This window comes from Hemiscyllium ocellatum, chromosome 16 (genome assembly GCF_020745735.1).
Source record: "Hemiscyllium ocellatum isolate sHemOce1 chromosome 16, sHemOce1.pat.X.cur, whole genome shotgun sequence".
Taxonomy (NCBI): domain Eukaryota; kingdom Metazoa; phylum Chordata; class Chondrichthyes; order Orectolobiformes; family Hemiscylliidae; genus Hemiscyllium; species Hemiscyllium ocellatum.
In genome coordinates, this window is record NC_083416.1 from 39,592,904 (window position 1) to 39,617,955 (window position 25,052).

The 25,052-nt window shown below is 39.7% G+C and overlaps 1 protein-coding gene across 5 annotated transcripts in view; it reads right to left on the reverse strand.

The window, feature by feature from the left end:
- pdlim7 (PDZ and LIM domain 7) overlaps window positions 1–25,052 on the reverse strand; it is a 143,571-nt gene that overhangs the window by 89,913 nt on the left and 28,606 nt on the right. For all 5 annotated transcript variants that reach the window (XM_060837144.1, XM_060837141.1, XM_060837143.1 and 2 more), the window contains one exon: window positions 742–893. In XM_060837144.1, the coding sequence (XP_060693127.1) occupies window positions 742–845 (104 nt within the window). In that variant the 5' untranslated portion in view covers window positions 846–893. The remainder of the gene's footprint in view (window positions 1–741; window positions 894–25,052) is intronic.

Here is a 25,052-nt window from a genome sequence, read left to right on the forward strand (position 1 = left end):
CTATGGGGCTACTTTTTCACACAGAGGGTGGTACACGTATGTAATGAGCTGCCAGAGGAAGTGGTGGAGGCTGGTACAATTGCGGCATTTAAGAGACATTTGGATGGGTATATAAATAGGAAGGGTTTGGAGGGATATATGCCAGGTGCTAGCAGGTGGGACTAGACTGGGTTGGGTTATCTAGTCGGCATGGACGGATTGGACCGAAGGGTCTGTTTCCATTTTATATATCTGTATGACTGTAATGACTCTATGCATATTATACCACATGGCACATTTCACATGAAATTGTGATTATCTCCGTTTACAGTCAGACCTCAGGATTAAAGTCAAAGCAGACTATACAATCATTGTTACATCTACCTGATTATACACACAGGCTGTTCTGTTGAGCGCAATAGTTTCATTTCATGTGATCTCACATTAATAAATACAATTGTGCAATAGCCATGCCATTTAAATTAATGGAGCCAGAAAAGCCAATACAGGTAAGGAAAGTTCACATTCTACAAATAACATTCCAGATTCTTCAATCATGTTTAATGAATGTTTTTTCAACACTAATTGGCTTTTAGTATATGTATGGTAACTCCATTTCCAATTCCCAGACCCTGCCCACCATCTACAAGATGATTCAGGATTGTGATGCAATATTTCCCACTTTCCTGGAATTGTGAACAGACTGTATGTACAAAAGGTTCCAAGACACATTTCTCTCTGTATGATCTTCTTGAAACTTACTTCCCCAGGGAAAGTGTCAGGAATCCTACACAGGATTTGATTTTGCTCTGCGCTTCCAAATGAGTCATTCCTTCAGTATTTTCACCATTGATGGAAAGCACCATATCTCCAAGTCCAACATTTGCCAGGTCTGCCTTACTGCCTGGTGTAATCTGCAACAAAACGTACAATTATGTTTAGCAAAGCCTGAATGAATCCTTCTGTGATTAGTCATGAATAGATAATTTATGAATGTGTGCATGATTAAAAGAGAGTTTATACAAAGTTTTAATAATTTTTTTCCATGCATTGACATTCTTTCAAAACTACACACCCCACAATTTTATTGAAAACAAGTCTTTTTTTGCAGAAGAATACATTGGCTCCTTTTACATGGTATGCAGTTGAATTGATAAATAAGCTTTGTCCTGCTTCGTATTATAATCTCAGGTGATTGCTCAACTTCCCACTGTACCCTTGCTAGAGTGCCAAGAAAATGATTTCAAAATGCCCATTCTCAGCATACTCACAGTTTGAGATGACAGTGATGTGGAGGTTGGAATGGGAGATGGAATGAGGGGCATTAAATTTCCAATTGAAGTTATGACAGAAATACTCTGCACCACCCAACCTGCCTCCTTCCTTAACCAGTGTTTGGATTGCTGTCGTGTGTATGGATTATTGATTAAAGCAAATAGAAACATACACTGAGCTCTTTCAAACCCTGCAAAACATTTGTGTTAATTGTCTCCATTCTTTGAAACAGCAGATGCATGAAACGTTTGAGAGGTTCACATTAAGGGTTGTTCCCCAGACCACGTAATTTGATATGAAACTCAAGTGTAGCATTAAAAGCAAAGCTGCAATCAACCCTGTCTGGAAGGGTAAACATTGAGTAAAAACATATTTACATACCAAGTGTAAAATACCTGCTTTGATCTGGCTTTTGAAAAATCAGGGATTTTTATTCATTCAGTTGGCTTTTGGTACCATGGACTTTGCTTTGCCATTCCCCAAGTGAACGGAAAAGCAGGGCAAGAAGTGCTTGTTACATTCAAAAATTAATAGCCCAGAAGTTACCATTAATTGAAAACTCAACTGGACCAGCCATTACAAATACTTTCACTCAGAAGCTAGGAATTCTGCATTGAGTAACTCCATTTCCAATTCACCAGACCATGACCAGGATGATTCAGAATTGTGATGAAATATTCCCTACTTCCCTGGGGAAGGAAGTTCAAAGAAGATTATACAGAGAGAAATGGGTCTTGGAACCTTTTTGTGCATAGTCTGTTCACAAATCCAGGGAAGTGGAGAATATTCCGTCACAATCCTGAATCATCTTGTAGATGGTGGGCAGCATCTGGGGATTTCTGAAGCTCTGGCAACATTTGAAGTTAAACACCATTCAGGAGCAAGCCTGCTTAATTAGCACTTCCTCTGTCAGGACAGCAATGTGAAGCATCATACTACAACAACTCAACCAATCTATTTCTGCAGAACATTTCAAACCTGCAATTTCCACTACATAAAAGAACTTGTAGAAAATACATGGTACTACCTCCATCTACAAGTTTCTCTCTAAGTCAGCTACCACGCAGACTTGAAAACATATCTTTGTTGTTCCTTCACATTGTTAGTTCATTGTTCTGAGTATACTTGCATTTGAAGGAATGTAGCAATTTAATAAGGTCGATCACTACCCTCAAGGGCAAGGAGGAATGTGAAATTCTGACATTGCCAATGAAACCTCCCCACATCCAATAAGGATATGAAAGCCACTTCGTTAAAGGTTTTAACACAATGCTTGCCCAGTGCCATTTGTCCTTGCATTCCATAGTCAAAACATTAATTCAATTTTGAAATATATGGTTTGACAGTGACTATTTGATTTTGAATGGACACAAGTGCACCGTGGACAGTTTGTGGATCCTGCAATGTAAACCATTACTGTAAAAATGATCAGCAGTTAATCTTGTGGCTAATCACAGTACATCAATCCCAAATTGCAAATTTGACTTTGTTCGGTCTCAGTACATCGAGAATGAATGAGTCATGGCTCAAGCTTTGAATTACTTTGCATCAGAACTTATAGGAGAACAAGCAGTTTTAAGTATCATGTATTTTTGCAGTTAAGTCATTGTAAAGGTATTTGAGATGGTAGATAGTTAGATGACAATAGGAATTAATGAGCTAGTGATACATATCTAGATTTAATGGTGATACCTTTGGAGATTCCTTGCCATTGGCTTTGTCTCTTCTTCATGAATTGTACAATAGTAGAGTTTGAAGGTATATCAGTCACGCCCACCAACGATCTAAACTGCACAATTATGTCTTTTGACTTTCATGTCATCACTCACTCAAAAAGGTGGTTTGAATTCAACATGAGGCTTAATTCTATATCAATCGAATGTAGAAAGTTTTGATTGCTAATTTACTTGATTAATATAAACAAAATTTCATGTTGATGAAAATAACATTGCACGTTAGTAAACTATCTTTCTTGATATAAAAGATTACTCCTCCACATGCATTACTTTGTAACCCTCATTAAAAGTTGGAATTTTAAATAGACTGTTATAAATCCACTTAATTGAGTTATTCAAAATAAAATAAATCTTATCCAATAATATGGATACAAAGTGTCTAGGAATTATGGAGATAAGTGACTGAATTGATTTACAGTCAATAGTTCAAAACTTCAAGGCAAATCTCTGGCATTCAAATCAACCTACTGTTTGAAAGATTTCTATAAAAGAAAATTTGCAATACCTCAAAAGTAGTGTGAAGTCTTTCTCCAACTCGTAAAGAAAATTCCAAAGTAAAAATATGAAAAAAGACAGAAATTCAGGTTTGTGACTTTTAGTTTTCTTTATCAATTCTGCCCAACATCTTGTTTACAGCATTTGGTATTTTATTACAGGCAATGCTGATAGATCTCTCTCAAAGAACTGCAAATAACAATCAAATTCATAGCTTCAATCTAAGCCCTACCTCATCTAGCATTACATGCCTAGTTTATGTTTGAAAACTTTAAGAAAAGCATGTGCAAAGACCCAAGTGTCTAATCTAGCTCACAAGGCAATCCTATTTTAACATGCTGGTAGTGTTCAAATACATATGGAAAATGGGAATCAACACCATCATAAATTTTCACCTCAAAATCAGATGTTGTGGGTTCAAATACCACTGTAAAAAGAGATCAAGCCTGATAGATTTGTGAGAATCAAAGGGAATCCAATATATGGGCATCAAATGAGAAAATGGAGATGATTAGCCACAAACTCACTGAATGGCAGAGGAGGCTCAGTGTATCATAAAGCCAACCCTTCCTCTTCTTTTTATTTGAAATCAAATTTGAGATCAAATGGATCGGTTGGAGCAACAGTTAGAGGCAATAAAGAATTTACAAGAGCAAGTGGGTGTGATGAATGGCAGGCTGACAGTTCCACGATGGACTGAGGGATACTGCATTGTTGAAGCGACCAACTTTCAGCTGGACCAATAAACATTGCCCTCGCTGATAAATGTAAAAAATTCTATATAACATGGCTACTCTATTTTGAGTAACATTCTGACTGAGACTTGGCTAGCATTAATCTTTTAACCAATATCAGACAAAAGAAAAAAAACTTGATCATTGTCTCATCGCTGTTTCTTCATTACAACGGTAGCCATGATGTGGAGAGTCTGGTGTTGGACGAAGGTGGACAAAGTCAAAAGTCACCAGGTTTCAGACCAACAGGTTTATTTTAAATGACAAGCTTGACAATAAACTGGTGTCATGTGACTCATGACTCTTTTCATTACAACAATTAATTATTGGAGCAAATAATTTTTTTTGCTGGTCCTAAATTTTTTAAAAAATCAAAAATATATGCTCTTTAGTTGAGCCAAAATTATCAAGGAAGGTGTCTCATGCAATTAAATATATTAAACGAAAGCAGATCCCACCTAAGCAAGACAGACAGACAAATAGCACTTCTTCCGCATGTATTATATATTCAATAAGTGGAAAAAATTGTATATCTCCAAGTTAATAGCATTTTTCAAAGTATGTCTCCCCACAATATGGACAGAAACATAATGATGTGCAAATTCTACAGCTTTTTTTTGTACTTATTTAATTCAATCCACATGGACTGACTGTGCAGAAACAGATGTACTTTTAGGGTCATGCCAAATCTCACTGACAGGAATTGTAAACCACAATTAGGCTTGCTCACATCAGACAGTAAAATTGCCACAGGTACCTGTCATCTATTGGAAAGGGCTGTGAATGTACTCAAGGTTTTGTTTTATGAGGGTTAGCATCATGTTTTAATTTAGATTTCATCACCACTCCACTTCCTGGTGAAATAGATTATTTTCAGACATTACCTCAATATTTCACATAATTCAAAACCTCAGGTTTATACCACTAGCTATTACCAAATATTAAAAAGGAAGAAATCCAACTAGCTCTTGATTAATACTTATGGATTATATTTTTAAGTTTAAGTTAGCCTGGAGCAGTGTTTTGTAGAGGCAGAAGAGGTTGCTATTTTCTGGGTCTGTAGTCTGAAAGCAGCAAAAATGGCTTTCAGTAGAATGATACGCTCTTGTCCGATGTGGAAATTTAGGAAAAGTCTACGTGCTACTGAGGATTATATCTGCAATAAATGCCATTGGTTGCGAATCCTATCAGATTAAATGGATCGGTTGGAGCGACAGTTAGAAGCAATAAAGAATTTACAAGAGCAAGTGAGTGTGATGAATGGCAGTTATCGGAAGGAAAAATGTCGCAGATAGATGGGTTAAATCCAGGAAAAAGGTAACAGATGCAGGTAGGTAGTTCAGGAGTCTTCTGTGGCTATCCCCATTTCAAACAAGTCTGCTGTTTTGGAAAACGAAGTTGATAATGGATTTTCAGCGGTACATACATAACAGACAAGTTTTTGACATTGGCTCAAATGCAATGAGGGGTACGTCGGGTTCCGAGAGATCGATTGTATTAGGGGATTCTCTAGTCCAAGGCACAGACAGACATTTCTGTGGCCAGAAGCAAAAAATCAGAATGGTGTGTTGCCTCCCTGGTGCCAGGATCAAGGATGTCTCAGAGAGGGTACAGAATGTTCTCAAGGGGGAAGAGGTCCTAGCAGGACGTTGTTGTACATATTGAAACCAAATGACATAGGAAGGAAAAAGGTTGAGATTCTGAAGGGAGAATAGAGAGAGTTAGGCAGGAATTTAAAAAAGGAGGGCTCTTGAGAGTAGTAATATCTGCATTACTCCCAGTGCTATGAACGAGTGAGGGTAAGAATAAGAGGATACAACAGATTAATGCATGGCTGAGGAGGTGCTGTATGGGAGAGGGTTTCACATTTTTGGTTTATTGCAATCTCTTCTGGGGTAGAAGTGACCTTTACAAGATAGACAGATTGCAACTGAACTGGAAGGGAATTAATATAGTAACAGAGAGATTTGCTAGAGCTGCTCAGGAGGATTTAAACTGATAAAGGTGGTGGTGGTGGGGGACACCCAGGGAAATAGTAAGGAAAGGGATCAATCTGAGACTGGTATAGCTGAGAAAAAACAGCAAGTCAAACAAACAGTCAGGGCAGACAGGGACAAATCAGAGAACAAGGTAGGGCTGATAAATTAAACTGCATTTACTTCATTGCAAGAGACCTAACAGGGAAGGCAGATGAACCCAAGATATGGTTAGGTACATGGGACTGAACTATCATAGCAATTACAGAAATGTTGCTAAGGGATGGACAGGACTGGCAGCTTACTGTTCCAGGATACAAATCCTTACAGGAAGGACTGAAACGGAGGCAAGAGAGGAGGGGGAGTGGCATTTTTGATAAGGGATAGCATTACAGATGTACTGAGGGAGGATATTCCCGGATATACATCCAGGGAAGTTATTTGGGTGGAACTGAGAAATAAGAAAGGAATGCTCACCATATTGGGATTGACTATTAGGGGATCCCTAATACAGAGGGAAATTGAGAAATGAATTTGGAAGGAGATCTCAGTTATCTGTCAGAATAATAGGGTGGTTACGGTAGGGGAATTTGACTTTACAAATGGAGACTGGGACTGTGATATTGTTAAGTGTTTAGATGGAGAGGAATTTGTTAAGTGTACACAAGAAAATTTTCTGATTCAGTATGTGGATGTACCTAATAGAGAAGGTGCAAACCTTGACCTACTCTTGGGAAATAAGGTAGGGCAGGTGACTGAGGTGACAGTTTGGGAGCACTTTGAGGCCAGCAATCATAGTTCTATTAGTTTTAAATTGGTGATAGAAAAGGATAGGCCAGATCTAAAAGTTGAAAATCTGATTTGGAGGAAGCTAATTTTGATGGAATTAGGCAAGAACTTTCAAAAGCTGATTGGGAGCAGATGTCCACAGGTAAAGGGACGGCTGGAAAATGGGAAGCTTTCAGAAATGAGATAACATGAGTCCAGAGACAGTATATTCCTGTTAGGGTGAAAGGAAAGGCTGGTGGGTGTTGGGAATGCTGGATGACGAATGGAATTGAGGATTTGGTTAAGAAAAAGGAAGAAGCATATGCCAGGCGTAGACAGGATAGATCGAGTGAATCCTTAGAAGAGTAAAGGCTGGAGGAGTATACTTAAGAGGGAAATCAGGAGGGCAAAAAGGGGACACGAGATAACTTTGGCAAATAAGATTAAGGAGAATCCAAAAGGGTTTTTACAAATACATTAGGGACAAAAGGGTAACTGGGGAGAGAATAGGGCCCCTCAAAGATCAGCAAGGCAGCCTTTATGTGGAGCCACAGGAAATGGGGGAGATACTAAGTGAGTATTTTGCATCAGTATTTACTGTGGAAAAGGATGTGGAAGACATAAAATGTAGGGAAATAGACGATGACATCTTGAAACATGTCCATATTACATAGAGGAGGAAGTGCTAGATGTCTTGAAACGCATAAAATGGATAAATTCCCACGACCTGAGCAGGCATACCAGAGAACTCTGAGAAGCTAGACCACTTACTGAGATATTTACATCATCGATAGCCACAGGGGAGGTGCCGGAACACTGGAGGTTGGTTAACGTGGTGCCACTCTTTAAGAATGGTGGTAAGGAAAAGTCAGGGAAATGTAGACTGATGAGCTTGACATCAGTGGTGGGCAAGTTGTTAGAGGGAATCCTGAGGGACAGGATGTACATGTATTTGGATAGGCAAGGCCTGATTAGGGATACTCAACGTGGTGTTGTGCTTGGGAAATCATTTTTCGCAAACTTGATTGAGTTTTTTGAAGAAGTAACAAAGAGGATTGATGAAGACAGAGTGGTAGACATAATCTATGTGGACTTCAGTAAGGCGTTCAGCAAGGTTCCCCATGGAAGACTGACTAGCAAGGTTACATCTCAGAATACAGGAGAACTAGCCATTTAGATGCAGAACTGGCTCAAAAAGGTAGAAGACAAAGGGTGGCGGTGGTGGAAAGTTGTTTTCAGACTGGAAAACATCTGGTAATCCTGGCAATATCCTTGTAAATCTTTTTGAGCCCATTCAGGTTTCACAACATCCTTCCGATAGGAAGGCCAGAAGAATTGCATACAATATTCCAACAGTAGCCTAACCAATGTCCTGTACAGCTGCAACATGACCTCCCAACTCCTGTACTCAATACTCTGACCAATAAAGGAAAGCATACCAAACACCTTCTTCACTATCCTGTCTACCTACGACTCCATGTTCAAGGAGCTATGACATTTGCAAGTCTTTTTCAGCACTCTTTCCAGTTTCATAAAATCCTTCCTACAGCAGGGCAACCAGCAAGGTCTGCAATACTCCATATGTGACCTTATCAAGATCTTATTCAGCTCTAAAATGATATCCCAACTCCTGTACTCAATGTTCTGACCAATTAAAGCAAACTACCAAATTTCCTTCACCACTCAGTTCCTGTCTATGCAGGTACACAAAGTGCCTGCACCCCTCTGTCTTGGTTCGATAATAATCCTCAGGGCTCTCCTATTAACTATGCAAGTCCTACCTCGGTTGGTCTTACCAAAAATGCAACATTTATCGGAATCGAAACTCCATCTGCCAGCTTATTGGCCCGGTTGACCAAGATCCCACCATCCTTCTTCACTGTCCACATCATCACCAATTTTGGTGTTAACTGGCAAACTCCCTGAAGATGCCTCTTATATAAAGAATGTTGGATGAGAATATAGAAGACGAACAACAGTGGAACCAGCACTAACCGTTGCAGCACACTGCTGGTCACAGGCCTCCAGTCTGAACAACAACCCTCTCCCACCACTGTCTCATACTGTAAAGCAAATTTTGCATCAAGTTGGATAGCTCTCCCTGGACCCTATGTGATCTAACTTGACAGACCAGTCAACCATGCAGTATCTTGAAGGCCTTGTTAAATGCAAAAAGACAACATTGCAATTTCCTCGTCCATCTCCTTGGTCACCTCTTCAAAACACTCAATCCAATTTGTGGGGCATTATTTCCTATGCACAAAGCCATGTTGACTATCTCTAAATCATTACTTGACTTTCCAAACGCATGTAGATCCTGTCTCTCAATCCCCTCTAACAACTTACCTACCACTGACATCAGGCTCACCATTTTATAGTTCATAGGTTATAAGGAAAAGCCATTCTTAAATAATTGCACAATATTATCCATCTGCCTGCAGATGTCAATGATACAAATATCTCCCCTAGAGATCCCACAATTCCTTCCCTAGTTTTCCACAATGTCCCGAATTACACTTGATCAGGCCAGGGGATTTATCCAGATTTTGTGCATTTTATGATCTTCGGCACTTAATCTTCTATAATGTGGATTCTTTTCAAGACATCATTCTTTACTTCCAAAGTTCCCTAGATTTCTCCATGGTAAATACGGACATGTATATTTGTTCAGAATCTCGCCCATTTCCAGTGGCTCTACACAGACTGACCTTGTTGATCTTTAAAAGGCCCCTTTTATTCTCCTTGCTTACTCTGTTACCCTGAATATATTTATAGAAGCTCTTTGGACTCTCTTTTACCTTATCTGCCAAAGCTCTCTCATTTTCCCTTTTTTCCCCCTCCTGATTTCTCTCTCAACTATACTCTGACATTCCCTTCACTCCTAAAGGGATTTACTTGATCTCAGCTACTTATACCCGACATGCACCTCTTCTTTTTTCTTTAGTAGAGCCTCAATTTCTCTGGTCATCCAGTGTCCCCTACTCCTGTCAACTTTGCCCTTCATATTAATGGGAACATAATGTCCCTGAATTCTCATTATCTTGCTTTTGAAAGCTTCCCACTCGCCTGTTGCCCCTTTACCTGTGAACAGCCTCCCCCAGCCAATTTTTCAAAGTTCCTGTCTGATACAATCAAAATTGGCCTTGCTCCAATTTAGAACTTAAACCTATGGGCCAGACCTATTATTTTCCATAATTATTTTAAATCTGATAGAGTTGTGATCGCTAGTCACAATGTGTACCCCCACAAACATGTCAGTCACTTGTCCTACCTTATTTCCCAAGAGGAGGCTGAGTTTTGACCTTTCTCATTGGTCCGTTTATACGTGGATTAACTAAGTTTTCTTGAACACACTTAAATTTCTCCCATTCAAGCCCTTAACACTACTGCAGTCCTAGTCTTTTGGAAAGTTACAACCCTATTATCCTTACAGCTATCCGTGATCCTGCTATATACTTGTTCCTCAATTTCCTGCTGACTACTGTGGGGAGGTTTTAGTACAATGTGATCTTCCCTTTTCTTATATCCCAATCCAACCTGTATAGCCTCACTGGATGATCTATCAGGAATATCCTCTCTGCACACTGCTGTGATATTTACCTTGATCAAAAATGCCACACACCCTCCTCTCTTGCCTCCCCTTCTATCTTACCAAGGCTTCTCAGTGTGATGCAACTTTTGCAGCCCCAGAAACTGGTTAGCTCCCAGCGGACTCTGCTGGGACTATTCACTGCCAGTTCATCAAATTGATGCTACTCCCAGCATAATAGTACTATAGGATAGCCGCTGCAATGGTAGATGGGGTCACCTTGACTTTTCTTTTTAAAAAAGGTGGGACAGGGGGATAGAGAGGAGGATAACAGTGCCCCATGCAATTCAATTCAATGGCAACAGCCAAAGATATATTTGGAACAAAACAATTTAATGACTATTTGAAATGCCCTAATGCTCAAAAACAATATACATATTTGCAATGTAAGTAACATTTATCAGGAAACATTCTATTATCGTACTGGACTATTGCTTCAGAAATAGAACTTTATTCCTTGCTATGATTTTAAATCCTGCAGAAGCCAATTCAATGAATTTCAAACAAAAGCAAGTCTACTACTAGTCACCATGAAACCTTTAAAATGTTTTAAAACACTGGTCTATTTCACAGGGATCCTTTTTCAGACACTAACAGTCAGCTATTTCAGATCTCGCAACTTGGTTGTCTCCTTATCATTCACTGAAGTATCTCACCAAGCCACTTAAGTTGTACAAAATCAATACAAAAAGAGAAAGTTAAATTAAAATATATATGGAATAATATTGAACTGTTGCTAGTTTAAGACAGCAGCTTGTCAAAGCAACTGGTTGACAAATGCCTCATATTCCATCAACATAATTTCTAAATGACAATTGATCATTTTATGTCTCACAATCAATATACATTTAAGGAGACATGTTTACACTTTTATCAGTATATCATAGTATGTGATCGGAGTATACAAAGAAACCTCTATTATCCGAAAAAGATCTCGAGGTCCCGGTAGAAACATTACATCAAAGACTTGTTTCCAACAGAGATAGCGTCTTCTGTTTACAGTGATTAAACAGGCACCATCTCCAAATGATGGTGCTCACGCCCTCTCTCACTCCCCACACGTCCCCTGGAGTTCTACAGAGGGGTGTATCATAACCCCCGCCCCGCCTTTCCCAGATAATCTGACCAACATTGTCCTGTACAGGGCAGAGGTGGAACCTGTCAAAATGTTGCAGTCAAAAAAAAATTATGTGTTCGTTCGTGTTCGCGCGCTATTTGGAGACTTACCCACAAAGGCAGTGGCAGCAGCTGTAGCAGCAGCAACAATATTGTTGATGTCCAGCTGCCCCAGAGACGGGGCAGTGGCAGTGCTGGATGGGGATTGGGGGGGCGGGGGGGGGGGGGGGCGCGAGGGTAGTGCCAGTGCTGAATGGGGATGGGGGACAGGCGGGCAGGGGCAGTGCTGGGATGGGGATGGGGGACGGGCAGGAGGCAGTGCTGGATGGGGTTAGGGGTTGGGGCAGTGCTTGGATGGGGATGGGGACGGGGACAGGCAGAGGGCAGGGGCAGTGCTGGGATGGGGATGGGCGTGGGCAGTGCTAGATGGGGTTGGCGGGGTGGGGGCAGTGCTTGGATGGGGGATGGACGGGAGCAGTGCTGGATGGGGATGGGGGGTAGGGACAGGGCTGGATGGGGAACGGGCATGGGGCGTGGGCAGCGCTGGTTGGGAATGGGGGCGGAGGCAGTGCTGGATAGGGATAGGGGCGGGGGCAGGAGCAGCGCTGGATGGGAATGGGAGCAGAGGAGCTATTGGACAGGTTTGGGGGCAGGGGGCAGTTTTGGGGGGTAGGGCAGTGTTGTACGGGAGCAGAGGGGTGGTGGTTTCGGACGGGATTGAGGGGAGGGGAGTGGTGTTGTTGGACAGGGGTTTGGCAGGGGTGGGGGGGGGGGGTGGAGAAAGGGGTTGGGGGCAGGGTATTGCGCACTGTGTGCTTCTGCAGTCTCTTGAAAGGGAAGCAGACTTTAAAAAAAAGAGCTCTGAGCTCCAGAGGAAAGGTATTTTATTCAGCTAATCGATTATCCAAACGAAAAAGCGCCCGTCCATCTCGTTCAGATAATCAAGGTTTCCCTGTAAACATCTCAAACTCCATCAAAAAGCATGATGCCACTGACAGCAGTGCTCCTCTCTTGTAAGCTTATACCTTTAGTTAGTCCAGATACTTCTGTGCCTCAGGAATATAATATTTGAACATAGTTGTAATAAATTCCTATTGGATTCTTCAACACTACAATACCGACATTTACGTTTTTATGTTCTAGGAAATAAGCATGGCTCTATCAGATAAAATACCCTGCTGGAAGCAATTCATACCAATTCAAATCACAACAATTGAAAAGAAAGTGTCTACTAGAAATCTTCCACAAGAAATCCAAACAATATCAACTTACTGAAACTTTACTAAAACCTTTAATATCTAAAAGGATTGTCCTGCAAAACTTATTAAAACATCAATGGTATAAGTCACAATTTGTTTGAAAATAAGTGGCATGAGAAAAATAAAAACACCAAAAAACATCCCCTTTCAAATTTATTACTTAAAACAAAAACTATAATAGGTTAAAAGTTGTACCTCTCAACAACATTCTTCCTGAGTTGCAGTCTCACGCATGCTACTAGGTGTGCTGACACTGACTTCTAGTCGTTACTACACAATGAGCTCAGGAGGTCTGCACACTTTTCAAGGGATTGCTCAGCTACCTTTTTCATGCCAATCTTTAATTCTAATTTCTCTAATCAAACTCCTTACTTCCCACAAATTGGCTTTCCACCCAATTAGTTCTTATTCTGGAAAAGGATGGTCAACAATCTCTTGATGCTCTTATGCTAACAATATCGAGACTGCTATCCTCTAATGTTTCTCCCACTGACACTTATTTCCTTGAGCTAATTAATTCCCAATAACCAGGACGAGACATGCTTCTTTCTCACTGAACTGGAATCATTGCGATAGAACATTCCCCTGGACACACTGAGAACACATACCTCTCTCTGCATTTACATCACTATTCCTTTCGATAGTTAGATAATTTAAAGTCCTCTATTATAATGACTATGTCTGCACCTGTCTGTAACTTCCCTGTAAAAATGTGATCTTTTCAACTTGGCCCATCTCTTTCTCAAAAAAAAAGGGGCAGCACGGTGGCTCAGTGATTAGCACTGCTGCCTTTCAGCGTCCGGGACCAGGTTGGATTCCATCCTCGGGCAACTGTCTGTGTGGGGTTTGCACATTCTCCCAATGTACAGGGGAATCCAATCTAATCAGTTAGAGGTCTTATAGACCCACTAGAGCAACCTAACTCTAACCCTGTTGCAGGTAAGACTAACCCTATTCCTACATATGTTTGATCTTTAGCCCTTTCAAAATTTGTTTGCTTCTGTTCCACCTGGGACACCATCTTATTCAGCGTTACAAAACCCACTTTTACCAAAGGACCTTTCTCCTCAGTTTTTCTTCTCTCTCATCTTTCCGTACAGGAATTTGTAGGTTAGGTCAATGGAAATGTTACTATTGACTATTTTCTCTAAACAAACTGTCTGTAGATTTGTCAAAGCTTCTCAAATCTTCCCTTAAAATTCAGACTCAATGCAATGATCAGACCAGTATCTCTGATTAATTAGTTTCAACTGGTTGAAGATATTAGCACACAGGATTAATAAGGAAGTGTTACCTAATCATGGAATCAAATCTAATAGTTTAGTTTTTACAACTGAGTTGGTTGAGCACAGCCTGCACACCATCTATTACAAAACTACTAAAAAGGAAAATAATGTTTGAATTGATCAGCCAATCAGTAGTTTGGCCAATGTGCCTAGTTTTGCATGGGAACTGACATGAACAACCAATTTAAGATAAAATCATTGAAACTTATAACATGGCTCATTTATACCTGCTCAAAGTAACACATATTCCCACTACTGTCATTCATCCTTTGAACCCAAAATTTATTCCTGGCAGCTGTTGTTCCATCACCTCAAAATGATGCGGCACTAACCTGTGTTTTTGTGCTCACTGTGCCAGCTAGCAGTGGTGTGGACACTAAACACTGCCTTATCTGGGATCTTGGGGACCTTATAATTCCAAAACACTCACACCATGGTGACGTAACAGCCAATTGAAATCTATTTTCTCCCATACTATTAAATGAGATTGCCTGAAACTTGACTAAGTATTTATCCTGGTCAGTGCAGGACTAAAAGCCTCAGCAATGTGCTTTCAGCAAAAAAAAAATTGTTAAAACAGTGTTAAGAGGTAGAGTTTGGTACCAAGGCAGATAGCCCTAAAAATCAGGAGATTTCCTAACTTAAATCATGTAACTTTCATTCTTGGGGTAGGTATGGGATGATGGCAGGCTTGCTAACCCTATAAGTTGACCATGGTTTGGTCACAGGGACAAGAAGGTTGATTTGAAAGAAGTATTCTGTTCCAGATGTTTTAGACACTGCAGGCAGCACACCTCAAATATTCCAGTGGGTCCATGCCAAGTCATGTACTCTCCTATCCTCATGCTACTTCCAGAGTCAGAGTCAGTCACCCAGTATCCACCATTGTTACCAACTACAAGAGAACACAGGTTCAAGGTAAGAGAGGGAAGTTTAGGGAAGAATGAGGGGAATTTTCACCCAGAGGTTGGTGAATGCCTGGAACACATTACCGCTAGAGGTGGCGAAAGGGAGGGCTGCAGATGCTGGAGATTAGAACAATGAACGTGGTGCTGGAAAAGCACAGCAGGTCAGACAGCATCAGAGGAGCAGGAGAGTCGGCATTTCAGGCAAAAGCCCTTCCTCAGGAAAGATGAAGGGCTGATGAAGGGCTTTTGCCCAAACATAGACTTTCCTGCTCCTCAGTTGCTGCCTGACCTGCTGTGCTTTTTCAGCACCCTACTCTCGACTACCACTGGAGGTGGCAGAAGCAGGAATGTTAGCAATGTGTAAAGTGTACCTTGACAAATGCATGAACAGGACATAAACAGAGGGTTAGAAACCACAAACGGGCAATAAATAGTGGGTCTAAATAAGGATTAAGAGTCACCACAAGCTTGGTCGCCTGAAGTGTATTGGAATTGTATAGGCTGACCTCAACATGGAGGTGAAAATAAAACAGTAACAATCTAATGCAATTCTCTCACCTGTATGTGACAACAAAAATAAACTCCCATTCATAAAATCCCAAAGTTTTCAACTCTCAAATGGTTAATCTTTATGAAAATAGATCCTTATTTTTATTCAGAAATTATGAAGCAATAAATATTAAGTTGTCAAACTGTGAACTCAGAGCCCTCAGCTGAGCTTACTGGAGCTTCTAAACCTCAGCCAAGTGTTCATAATGACATTGTCTGGAGAGCTATTAAAAAGAGCTCGATAAAAACAAAACAAACAGATGTTAATAATTTGTCAACCACCAAACCAGCATCTTCTTCCTAGTGCAGCCTTATTATCGCACTTAAAATTAAATGGATTTTACAAATAAGATCACAACAACGTTTATTGTGACCTTATCCATCCTTGAAGACAGCTAGCCAAGATTGTGGATTGATGCTCCTGGGGCTACTGAAATGGAGCCTATTTCAATCGGTATATAAATAAATAAATATGAAATGAACCACCAGGTTAGCAATTTCCATCTGAAAATTGTGGGTTTGTTTGGGAATAAATTTTCAAAACCTGTCCCCGTGTCATGCTTAAATTTTTAGAAATGTCCACCATGTAGAGACACTTCTGAACAAAGTATACTTAAAGTTACACAGCAAGAGTCGTCTTTTTAATTCTGAGGATCTGATAAGATCTTCAATCTTGTTTGCCTTGTCAAAATCTTCATCACAATTACAGCCCAAGGGGAAAATATTCAGATGTTTTTGCCAGGGTGAATTCCATTTCAAAACTAATTCATCAATACCTTCATATCAAAGCTATCCTTGATTGCACCTCAGGAAACATTCCTCCGCATGATATAATTACATCATTCATCATTCTCATTTTACTCCAAGTTGAAATTTGACTTAAATAAAATACTGCAGACATATGGAAACCATATAAAATGAAGTTCAAAAAAAATGAAAGAGCCAAAATTAAATTTTTACCTCTAGTGGTTTTTTTAAAATGCTGACTAAATTGGAGTATTCTGGCATGTTTCAAAAATGTTTTGTTTTTTTTCCTCAAACTAATAAGCCAATTAAGCACTTTCTCATCATAAAAGAACTAAAACTCCCCTACCAAATGAATAAAATTCTGCAGTTGCAACACCAAGGTGCATTTATAAAACACCTTTAAGATATAGAGCAAAAAAAAGAGCAAGGAACTTAAAGGAGGTCTGAAGAAAACAACTTCAGAGCCAAAAAAGGAAGATTTGAGGCATTAGCAAAAGCAGGAGCGTCCAACTTCAATTTTCAGTCTAATGAAATGGTTTATTTTAGCAAAGCAGCATTGTAATTAGCCAAAGTGCCCCTGTGTTACAGGATCTCATTCACATTCACCAGTTGGAACAGGCAAGGAAATAATTATTTTCAGCTGTAACATACCTTCATGAAGGCAATGCACAACCTACATACTGACAGGCAAGACATTACTAGATGTTTGAGCAACATAGAGTTCAAGCTTACGTGTGAACGTGCCTAATCACACAATCAAATCACTTTTAATCTAGGTAAACCATTTTCTTAAACTGTATTAAGTAAACTAATAAAGGTTAGTGATGCCTGCAGTTGAGCTCAGTTTTAATGACACCATGTATGCTTAGATAGATGGTGTATTCATGGGAGCCTCTCTAGATCCAGTGCTCACGAACATTCATTGGTTTCCATGGGGAATGCTTTTTGATGGGAAGAACCCTAACCAACTCCCTTATGCACATTTCTACTGCACAGTAAGGAAATGTAAAGAATCTTAAACATTTGAACAATAAAGAGAAAGCCATTCAATGTCAATAGGCACAACCACATTTGAGATTTTCCAATAAAATGCCAATGTTCTGATTAGCATACAATTCCGCAACATAATACTTAAATTTCAGTGCTGGTGCAATGTAAAGTACATGGACATTTATCTCAATCACTAGCTGATTGAGGAAATACATTGAGTGATTCATTTCCTTATAATAGATAGAATATAAAGATTGTATTTGTAAAACTCAAAAGCAAAACATCCATTGTTTGCTGCCCAATTGCAGAATTACTTTCTTGTTAAACAAATCGGAGTGTGCTAAATCACTACACTGAGTCAACTTAAGGTATTTGGCCGATCTGTAATGGGACTCCTTTATACTTGCCAGAAGTGACACACATTCATGCCCAGTGACCCATCCTTTGACAAAAGAATGCATTTAAGTCTTGCATATGTTCCAAAATACGTGCAGCCATGGGAGAGTAGCTCCCTATACTTTCTCCACAGCAGTGCTTTTGCATATCAGAATCAACCTAATAAACAGAGGCACAGGATAGCATTGGGTCACATCATCCCTGGATACAGTTCAGAGGTGATCATAGGACTGCCAAACTCAGAGGCATGGGACTGTGCCCAGGTTGTTCTGTTAAACATTAGATCATCTAGGCCTCAACACCATCCTCTAACTACTTCCATGATCCCTGTCTATCATCTTTTATCCTTACATCTTCAATGTCAACTAAACCAGTATCCCACCATGCATAAAACACAGGAGCCATGCACAGATGGTAATCTCTACAAGCGATCATACAAACAAACAAACAAACAAACAAACAAACAAACAAACAAACAGTCACCTGAGAGACGGTTATGTTTTGAAAAACAGTTGAGCAATAAATGTTAAAAATAATGGCACTGATAATGACTGAAACTGCAAAGCTCAATTTGTCAACTCCCAGACAAAGGCAGACTGCTCTTAGTTCCAAATTGTGGGGGTATCAGTTATTTAAATAGAATGCCCTTGTAAAAATTGGAAAAGGATTCACAAAAGTAATTGCACACCTATTTTCACTAATAACTTCTTCAGAACAACACTTGTCTGTCAATATGAACAGCATTCACTGATAAACTACAACAGAATACTTCAGATCCTAGACGTCCCTTTTGTTGGCTTTCATTAACACATGGAAACAGCTCATACAGCTCAGTGATAAATCTCTATCCTAGGGCAAGATCAGTGGCAACCAGAGCAGTAGGAGCTCCATCAGCATTATCTACTTTCCCTAGGTCATAGAAAGCATTCATTTCCATTAGTACATGCTTGGTTAAGGAAGTTTCCCAAGGATAGGAGGTGGAGGGAGAGATCACCACACTGCAGGACCTCAGATCCAACAGCAGGATCTCCTGGTAAAAGATGGGAAGAAGTGGGAAGTAAAACTCAGCTTTCCCTCTTGTGGTTTGTGCAGCCTCAAAGAGATAAGTGTTGTTCAGCTTTTCTGCCATGTCAGAGCAACACCAATTAGAAATCCTTTATTTAACAGAATTCATAGGTAGCACACTTATCTTTCAACTGACTAGGGAATCCCGAGACAGGATGCTAACACTGACAGTCAGTTAAAGAAACTTGGCAAATCCCAATGAATAGTTCAAATCAGCTTTCAATCCACTAATGGCCCCATAATTTCAGATGGAAGAAAGAAAATATGCCTTCAAGTGTTCAACTAGCTTTGCATACAAGTTTAATTTTGGTTAAATCCCTTATGTTCAAATTGCACAAAGTTCTTTTGTAATTTGACTAATGTTTGCCTTTCACTTTTATCTGGATAAATTGGAAACACATGAATATCACTGCATTCTATTGGATACCACTGCAAAGGTTCCTTAGTGTAAAATCCTAGTCAATGACTTTCCTTCCATAAAATCAAAGCCAACCTATCTTTGCTAATGATTACACAGTCTTCAGTGCCATACGCAACTTCTTAGATAATGAAGCATCGGATAATGCAGCAACACCTGGACAACATTCAAAGTTTTAACTAATGACAAGTTGTAATTTACAACACTGGAGTCTACCTGACAATGTGAAAAATTGCCCAGATGTATCTTGCGCACAAAAAAAAATGACAAAATCAAACTCAGCCAACGACTGCTGTATTGGTTTACTCTGCAAAAGTGATGGAAGGGGGTCACTAATAATGTTAATAAGCTGCACCTGCAAAGAAATAACCTGCAAACCAGCACAGTTTGGATTCTGCCAGGACTGCTTGGCTCCTGATTCAATATAGCCTTGACCCAAATGTGAACAAATCCCTGCAATTCAGCCGTTTGGTGAGTGTAACTGCCCTTGACATCAAGGCATGGATTATTAGAAGGTCAATGCTGTTACAAAATCGGACTCATATCCAATTCCTAGATTGGAGGACCGTAATGAGAAAGTCGGACAAGCCAGTTACATCACCAAGTTGGACTTAAATGCATGTTTACTGGCAGGTCACCTTTATCAGAGACGGTGAAAGAAATTTCTGCATTTGTAACCCCAATGGATTATAATCATTTATATTTTATAAAAGTATATTATATGAAGTGATGCTCTTTGGAATGGAGAGCACTCCCGCCACATTCCAAAGACTCATGAGCAGAGTTGTGGCTGGATTAGCAAACCATGCAATCTATTTGGACGATGTAGTGATTTTTAGTAAGTCCTGGAAAGATCACTTGGTACAATTGGCAGAGCTCTTTGAACAATTATGAGAAATAAAACTGGGGATAAACTTAAATAAAACAGAATTCGCGAAAGCAGAGGTGACGTTCTTGGGTCATGGAAGGCTGACCCCACGGAATACAAAGACGAAAGGTCCTCCAGGAATTCCCACGACCAATCTCGAAGAAAGAAGTGCTTTGATTATTCGGACTCAGCAGATTCTATCAGAAGTTTGTTCCAAACTTCAGCAGTGTAATGGCACCATTAACAGATTTGCTAAAGAACACAAAGTTTCGGTGGACAGAACAATGCCAGGAGGCATTCAACTACTGACATCGATATTAACCACCCAACCAGTTTTAGCTGCACCAACTTATCAAAACTTTTTGAAGTCCCCATAGAGGCTAGTCACATAGGAGTTGGAGCTGTACTGTGACAGGAAGATGAGGATGGGATTAAACTGCCAAATGGTTACTTTTTAAAGAAGATCAACATCTACCAGAGGAAATACTCCACAACCGAAAAGGAACTATTGAGTTTGGCCCTTCCCTACAGCATTTTAATGTATATGTCATGAACAATGTGTCAGAGACGATTGTGTACACTGACCACAATCTGCTTACATTCTTAGAATGTTATAAAGATAAAAATATGAGACTATTTCATTGGAGTCTTGTATTATATACTTCCAATTTAAAAATCATACATTTTGCAGGTTGGAAGAATGTAATCGCAGATTTAACTAATAGAGTTTAGTTGAGATTTGTCTTTATTTAACTTTTTGTGTTTACAGAGGAACCTCAATTATCTGAACGAAATGGGCATGCACTATTTCGTTCAGATAATTTGATTATTCGGTTAATCGATTCAATGCCTTTCCTCTGGGGCTTGGGTGTTTTCTATTAAGTCTGCTCCCTGTTCAGGAGACTAGGCAGCAGCACACCACATGTGAGGGCCCCCCACCCCCCCCCCTCCATCAACACTTAGCTCCACCCATCCAACTCCCCACACCTACCCCCACCCGCCCAGCCCCCAACACTACCCCACCCTCCTCCTACCTCCTAACCTTTCCCAACGTCTCCCTCCACACACCTTCAAATACCATCCTGTCCACCCCCAAACCTGTCCAACAGCACCCATTCCCCAACTCCAGCCCCGCCTCCCCCCCCCACCCAACCCCGTCTACACCCTTGCCCCTATGTTCCCCTCCCCCCTCCAGGGCAGCTGGACTAGACACCAACAGTAAATCTGCTTTTCTAGGGGAAATCTCCAAATAATGTGCACGTGTGCACACGCGCACACACACACACACATATTTTTGACAAGTTCCACCTCTGCCCTGTATGGGACAATGTTAGAGAGAATATCTAGGGAAAGGAGGTTTAAGGTTCATCCCATGTAGAACTCCAGACAAAGTATGGGGACAGGGAAGGGGGCAGGAGGTCAATTATTTGGAGATAGACGAGAGCCCAGGCACTATATAGTTTTTAAATCAGTGTCAACAAAAGACATGATCAGGGTTGAAACTGCTCTTTCATGTAATGTTTCTATCGAGACCTCAAGATCTCCTTTGGATAATCCGATATTTGGATAATTGATACTCAGATAATCGAGGTTCCTCTGTATATACACAGGTGTATGGGAAAAAGTTAAGGTGAACTCATACTAAAGTTATCTGCATGTTCGGGTAACGTGTTTAAAAAGTAGAGAAACAAATGAAGCCATCTTTTCATTAAGATGGTTCATTTTTTTCTTAAGGGGGTGGGGAGGTGTTATGAAGATGTGGGTAAACCTTTGAGAGTTAAAAGCAGTAGAACTACCAGACCTAGCATCAAGTGTACTCAAAAATTGTAACAATGTAACATTGAGTTAAACCACTTCATGTATTTGTCTCCAAGCAGTGAACCAAATTTGAATTTGACCAGTTTAAATTATAGCTGAAACATATCAACCTCCAATAAAGTTTGAATTGAGTACATTGACAATCTTAAAAGTCAATGGCACAATCTGATGTCCTGGAGTATAAGACTGGAGAAAATTGAACAGTTGAGAGGAGAGCTGCCATGGTCCAGCATGAAAACAGACTGCTTGAAAATAGCTCTCTCAAAAGTACCTTTTCGAGCAGGAGAAAAGAAGACACATGGAAATCTGGTTGCCTGGTTTTGAGATAAGTAGTGTTTGCTGTTTTGTAAATTTTAATTGGAAGCTTTATTGGACTAGTATGAAAAGGAGAGAAGCCAAAAGATAGGTTAGAGAAAGAAACAGCAAATTAGTTGTTAGTTAATTATTCTGTTATACTTTAAGAAATAGAATTATTAATCTTTACTTGAAATAGTTCTTGGCCACTTGATCTTTTACAGATTACTGCATGGAATAAATCTTTCCTGCATTAGCAGTTTTAAATTAAGTAAGAGGGTTTACCCAGTGTCATAACAATCATCATCTGCTATTCAAGCACATTGATTTTCTTGATAGCATTCTCTTCTTTGTGAAAAAGCTAGTAGTGGAGTTTGAAAACAAAATGTTTGAGAATTAATTTTTGCCAGCATTGGAACATGTTTGAACAGCTGCCAATTATTGATTAAAATGCACTTCAGGACTGACAAAAAAGCAACATAGCTAAGTGGGTCTTTTTTTTGAGAATGTTGTGAACAAGTTGTTTTTTTTTAAAAAACAGGGTTTCTTTGATTAAAGAAACCTCATGTACAAAGATCGCCTGAACTAAATCAGTTCCGATCACAGCGATGCAATTGTTGCAGTTCATGTGAACACCAATATGTTAAATAGATCATCAGCTAAAGTTCCATCAAAACTTACATTTCTACTTCTTTAAAGTAACTTACTAACCAAACTGCTTTGCCATTCAGCACCATTCTAATTTCTTCATGGTGGAACAGTATATTTGACCAGAATTAGCTGCATTTATATTCAACACAACTCTCAATTTCCCCAGATTGTATGTTGACAACAGCTAATGTTCATTGATAGCATAAAGGCCATCATAAACAGAGGCGAGTAAAACCCACCCGCATGCTTTCTAGATTCTAGGGTTGCTCAACCTACTGGAAATATTTATAACTCTCTATGTGGGACCTTCAATTCAACTTTCTCTCATACCACACCTGAGCAAGCTTCTGGCTTGGGTCAGATAAGCCCTGAACTCTCAACAACAGTTGTAGATACAATAGAGACCGCAGCAAAGAGAAATGCTACCTTAGTGCCAAGGATTTCAATTGCTCCAAACATAACCAATCTTACAACATTGAGAGAGAGAGTTCATGTCAACAAAATCAACGTTAAAAAGCATCAAAGGAGGTTATGAAGCAAATTTGATATGCACGTATGACTGTCAAGGGTTTGATCTGGGCGGGAAAGGATTTTTGGAGCATCCTAAGAAAGAGGAAGAGAGGTGGAGAAATTTAGTGTGGGAATTCCAGAGGTTAAGGTCTTGGCAGGTGGAGGCGTGGCCATCATGAGTGGACCAATTAAAAATCAGGAATCTGAAGAAGCCAGTCAAAATTAGAGGAGAGCTGATTGCTTCCAGCTCCACAAGTTTTTAGTGAGACAGAGGGGCCAAGGCCATGGAAGGATTTAAAAACAAAGATTGAGAATGTAAATAATCCTACTGTCTTGCATTCCTGAATGCAGCTCACACAAATCAGTTACGTTAGAGTTAGTCAACCACAAAATGCAAGTCTCAAATCAGGCGGATGGAAAGGGATGAATACCTGCTTGAAGTACAGATAATACATTATCAGATGGAAACATACTTGCACTTTGTTTTTCACAAGAGATCCTAATCAAGCATTCAAAAATGTTTCACGAAAAGGAACCATTGCATATAACTACCTAATGCATCAGGATACCAAAGGAATAAAACAGATACAAAGATAATTCTTAAAGTTACCACCAACTTGCCTAATGCCCTAGCCACACAGAACAGTTTATTTGCTCACATTAGAAAATTATTTTTACCTAAAATAGAATTAGATGAAACTCTTCTTACTTTGCTAAATCCAAACATTAAAAGTTCTAATTTTATGTATAGCAATCAATTTGTCAGAAACCTCATGCCTCAATTGGCTGCTTAGACTTCTTGACTTCCTAAACAATATTTTCAAACAGCTAACTGAAAAGAACAGTGTTACAAACACCACTTTTCAGATTATGCTAGAAATCCAAATTCAGGCATCTAGTCAAAGAGACACTGCAGAAAACCTAGAGATGATTTAAACAAATAACTCCCTGCATTGAATCCAGGAATTATATAAAGTTTTATTTTACATATGTATCTCCTAAAAGTTAATTCATAGTTCCTTTAGATTTTGTAGCGAGGTTTGCGGCTGTTTATAGCCACTACAAAGACATGTCATTGGAGTCAGTTTACACCATGTGTAATTCCATCCTTTTATTTCTGGAAAGAAATTTGCAAGCCTCAATACCACAGATCCAAAAATACTCTCAAGATAAAATATGCTGTACCATATACAACTGGTGCAATCAGTTAAAACCTCATGTTAAACATTTTAACAGAAATGAACCACAGAAATACGTCAGGATAGCAGCATTCTCATTTATCCATGAAATAGTTTGCAATTTGTCAAATAATTGCATGCCACATCTTCATGCCTACATGTAATCTGATGGCAGTTATGGCACTAAACTCACTCTTCTGACTTTTCTTAAAACAAATGCATCTCAACGTTTACAAGTATTATGGCAAATTTACAAGTGGTCAATGGAAAAGTCACAGAGCTGAAACATTAGGCTGGCACGGTGGCTCAGTGGTTAGCACTGCTGCTTCACAGCACCAGGGTCTCAGTTTCAATTCCAGCCTTGAGCGACTATCTGTGTGGAGTTTGCATATTCTCCCTGTGTCTGCATGGGTTTTCTCCGGGTGCTCCAGTTTCATCCCACAGTCC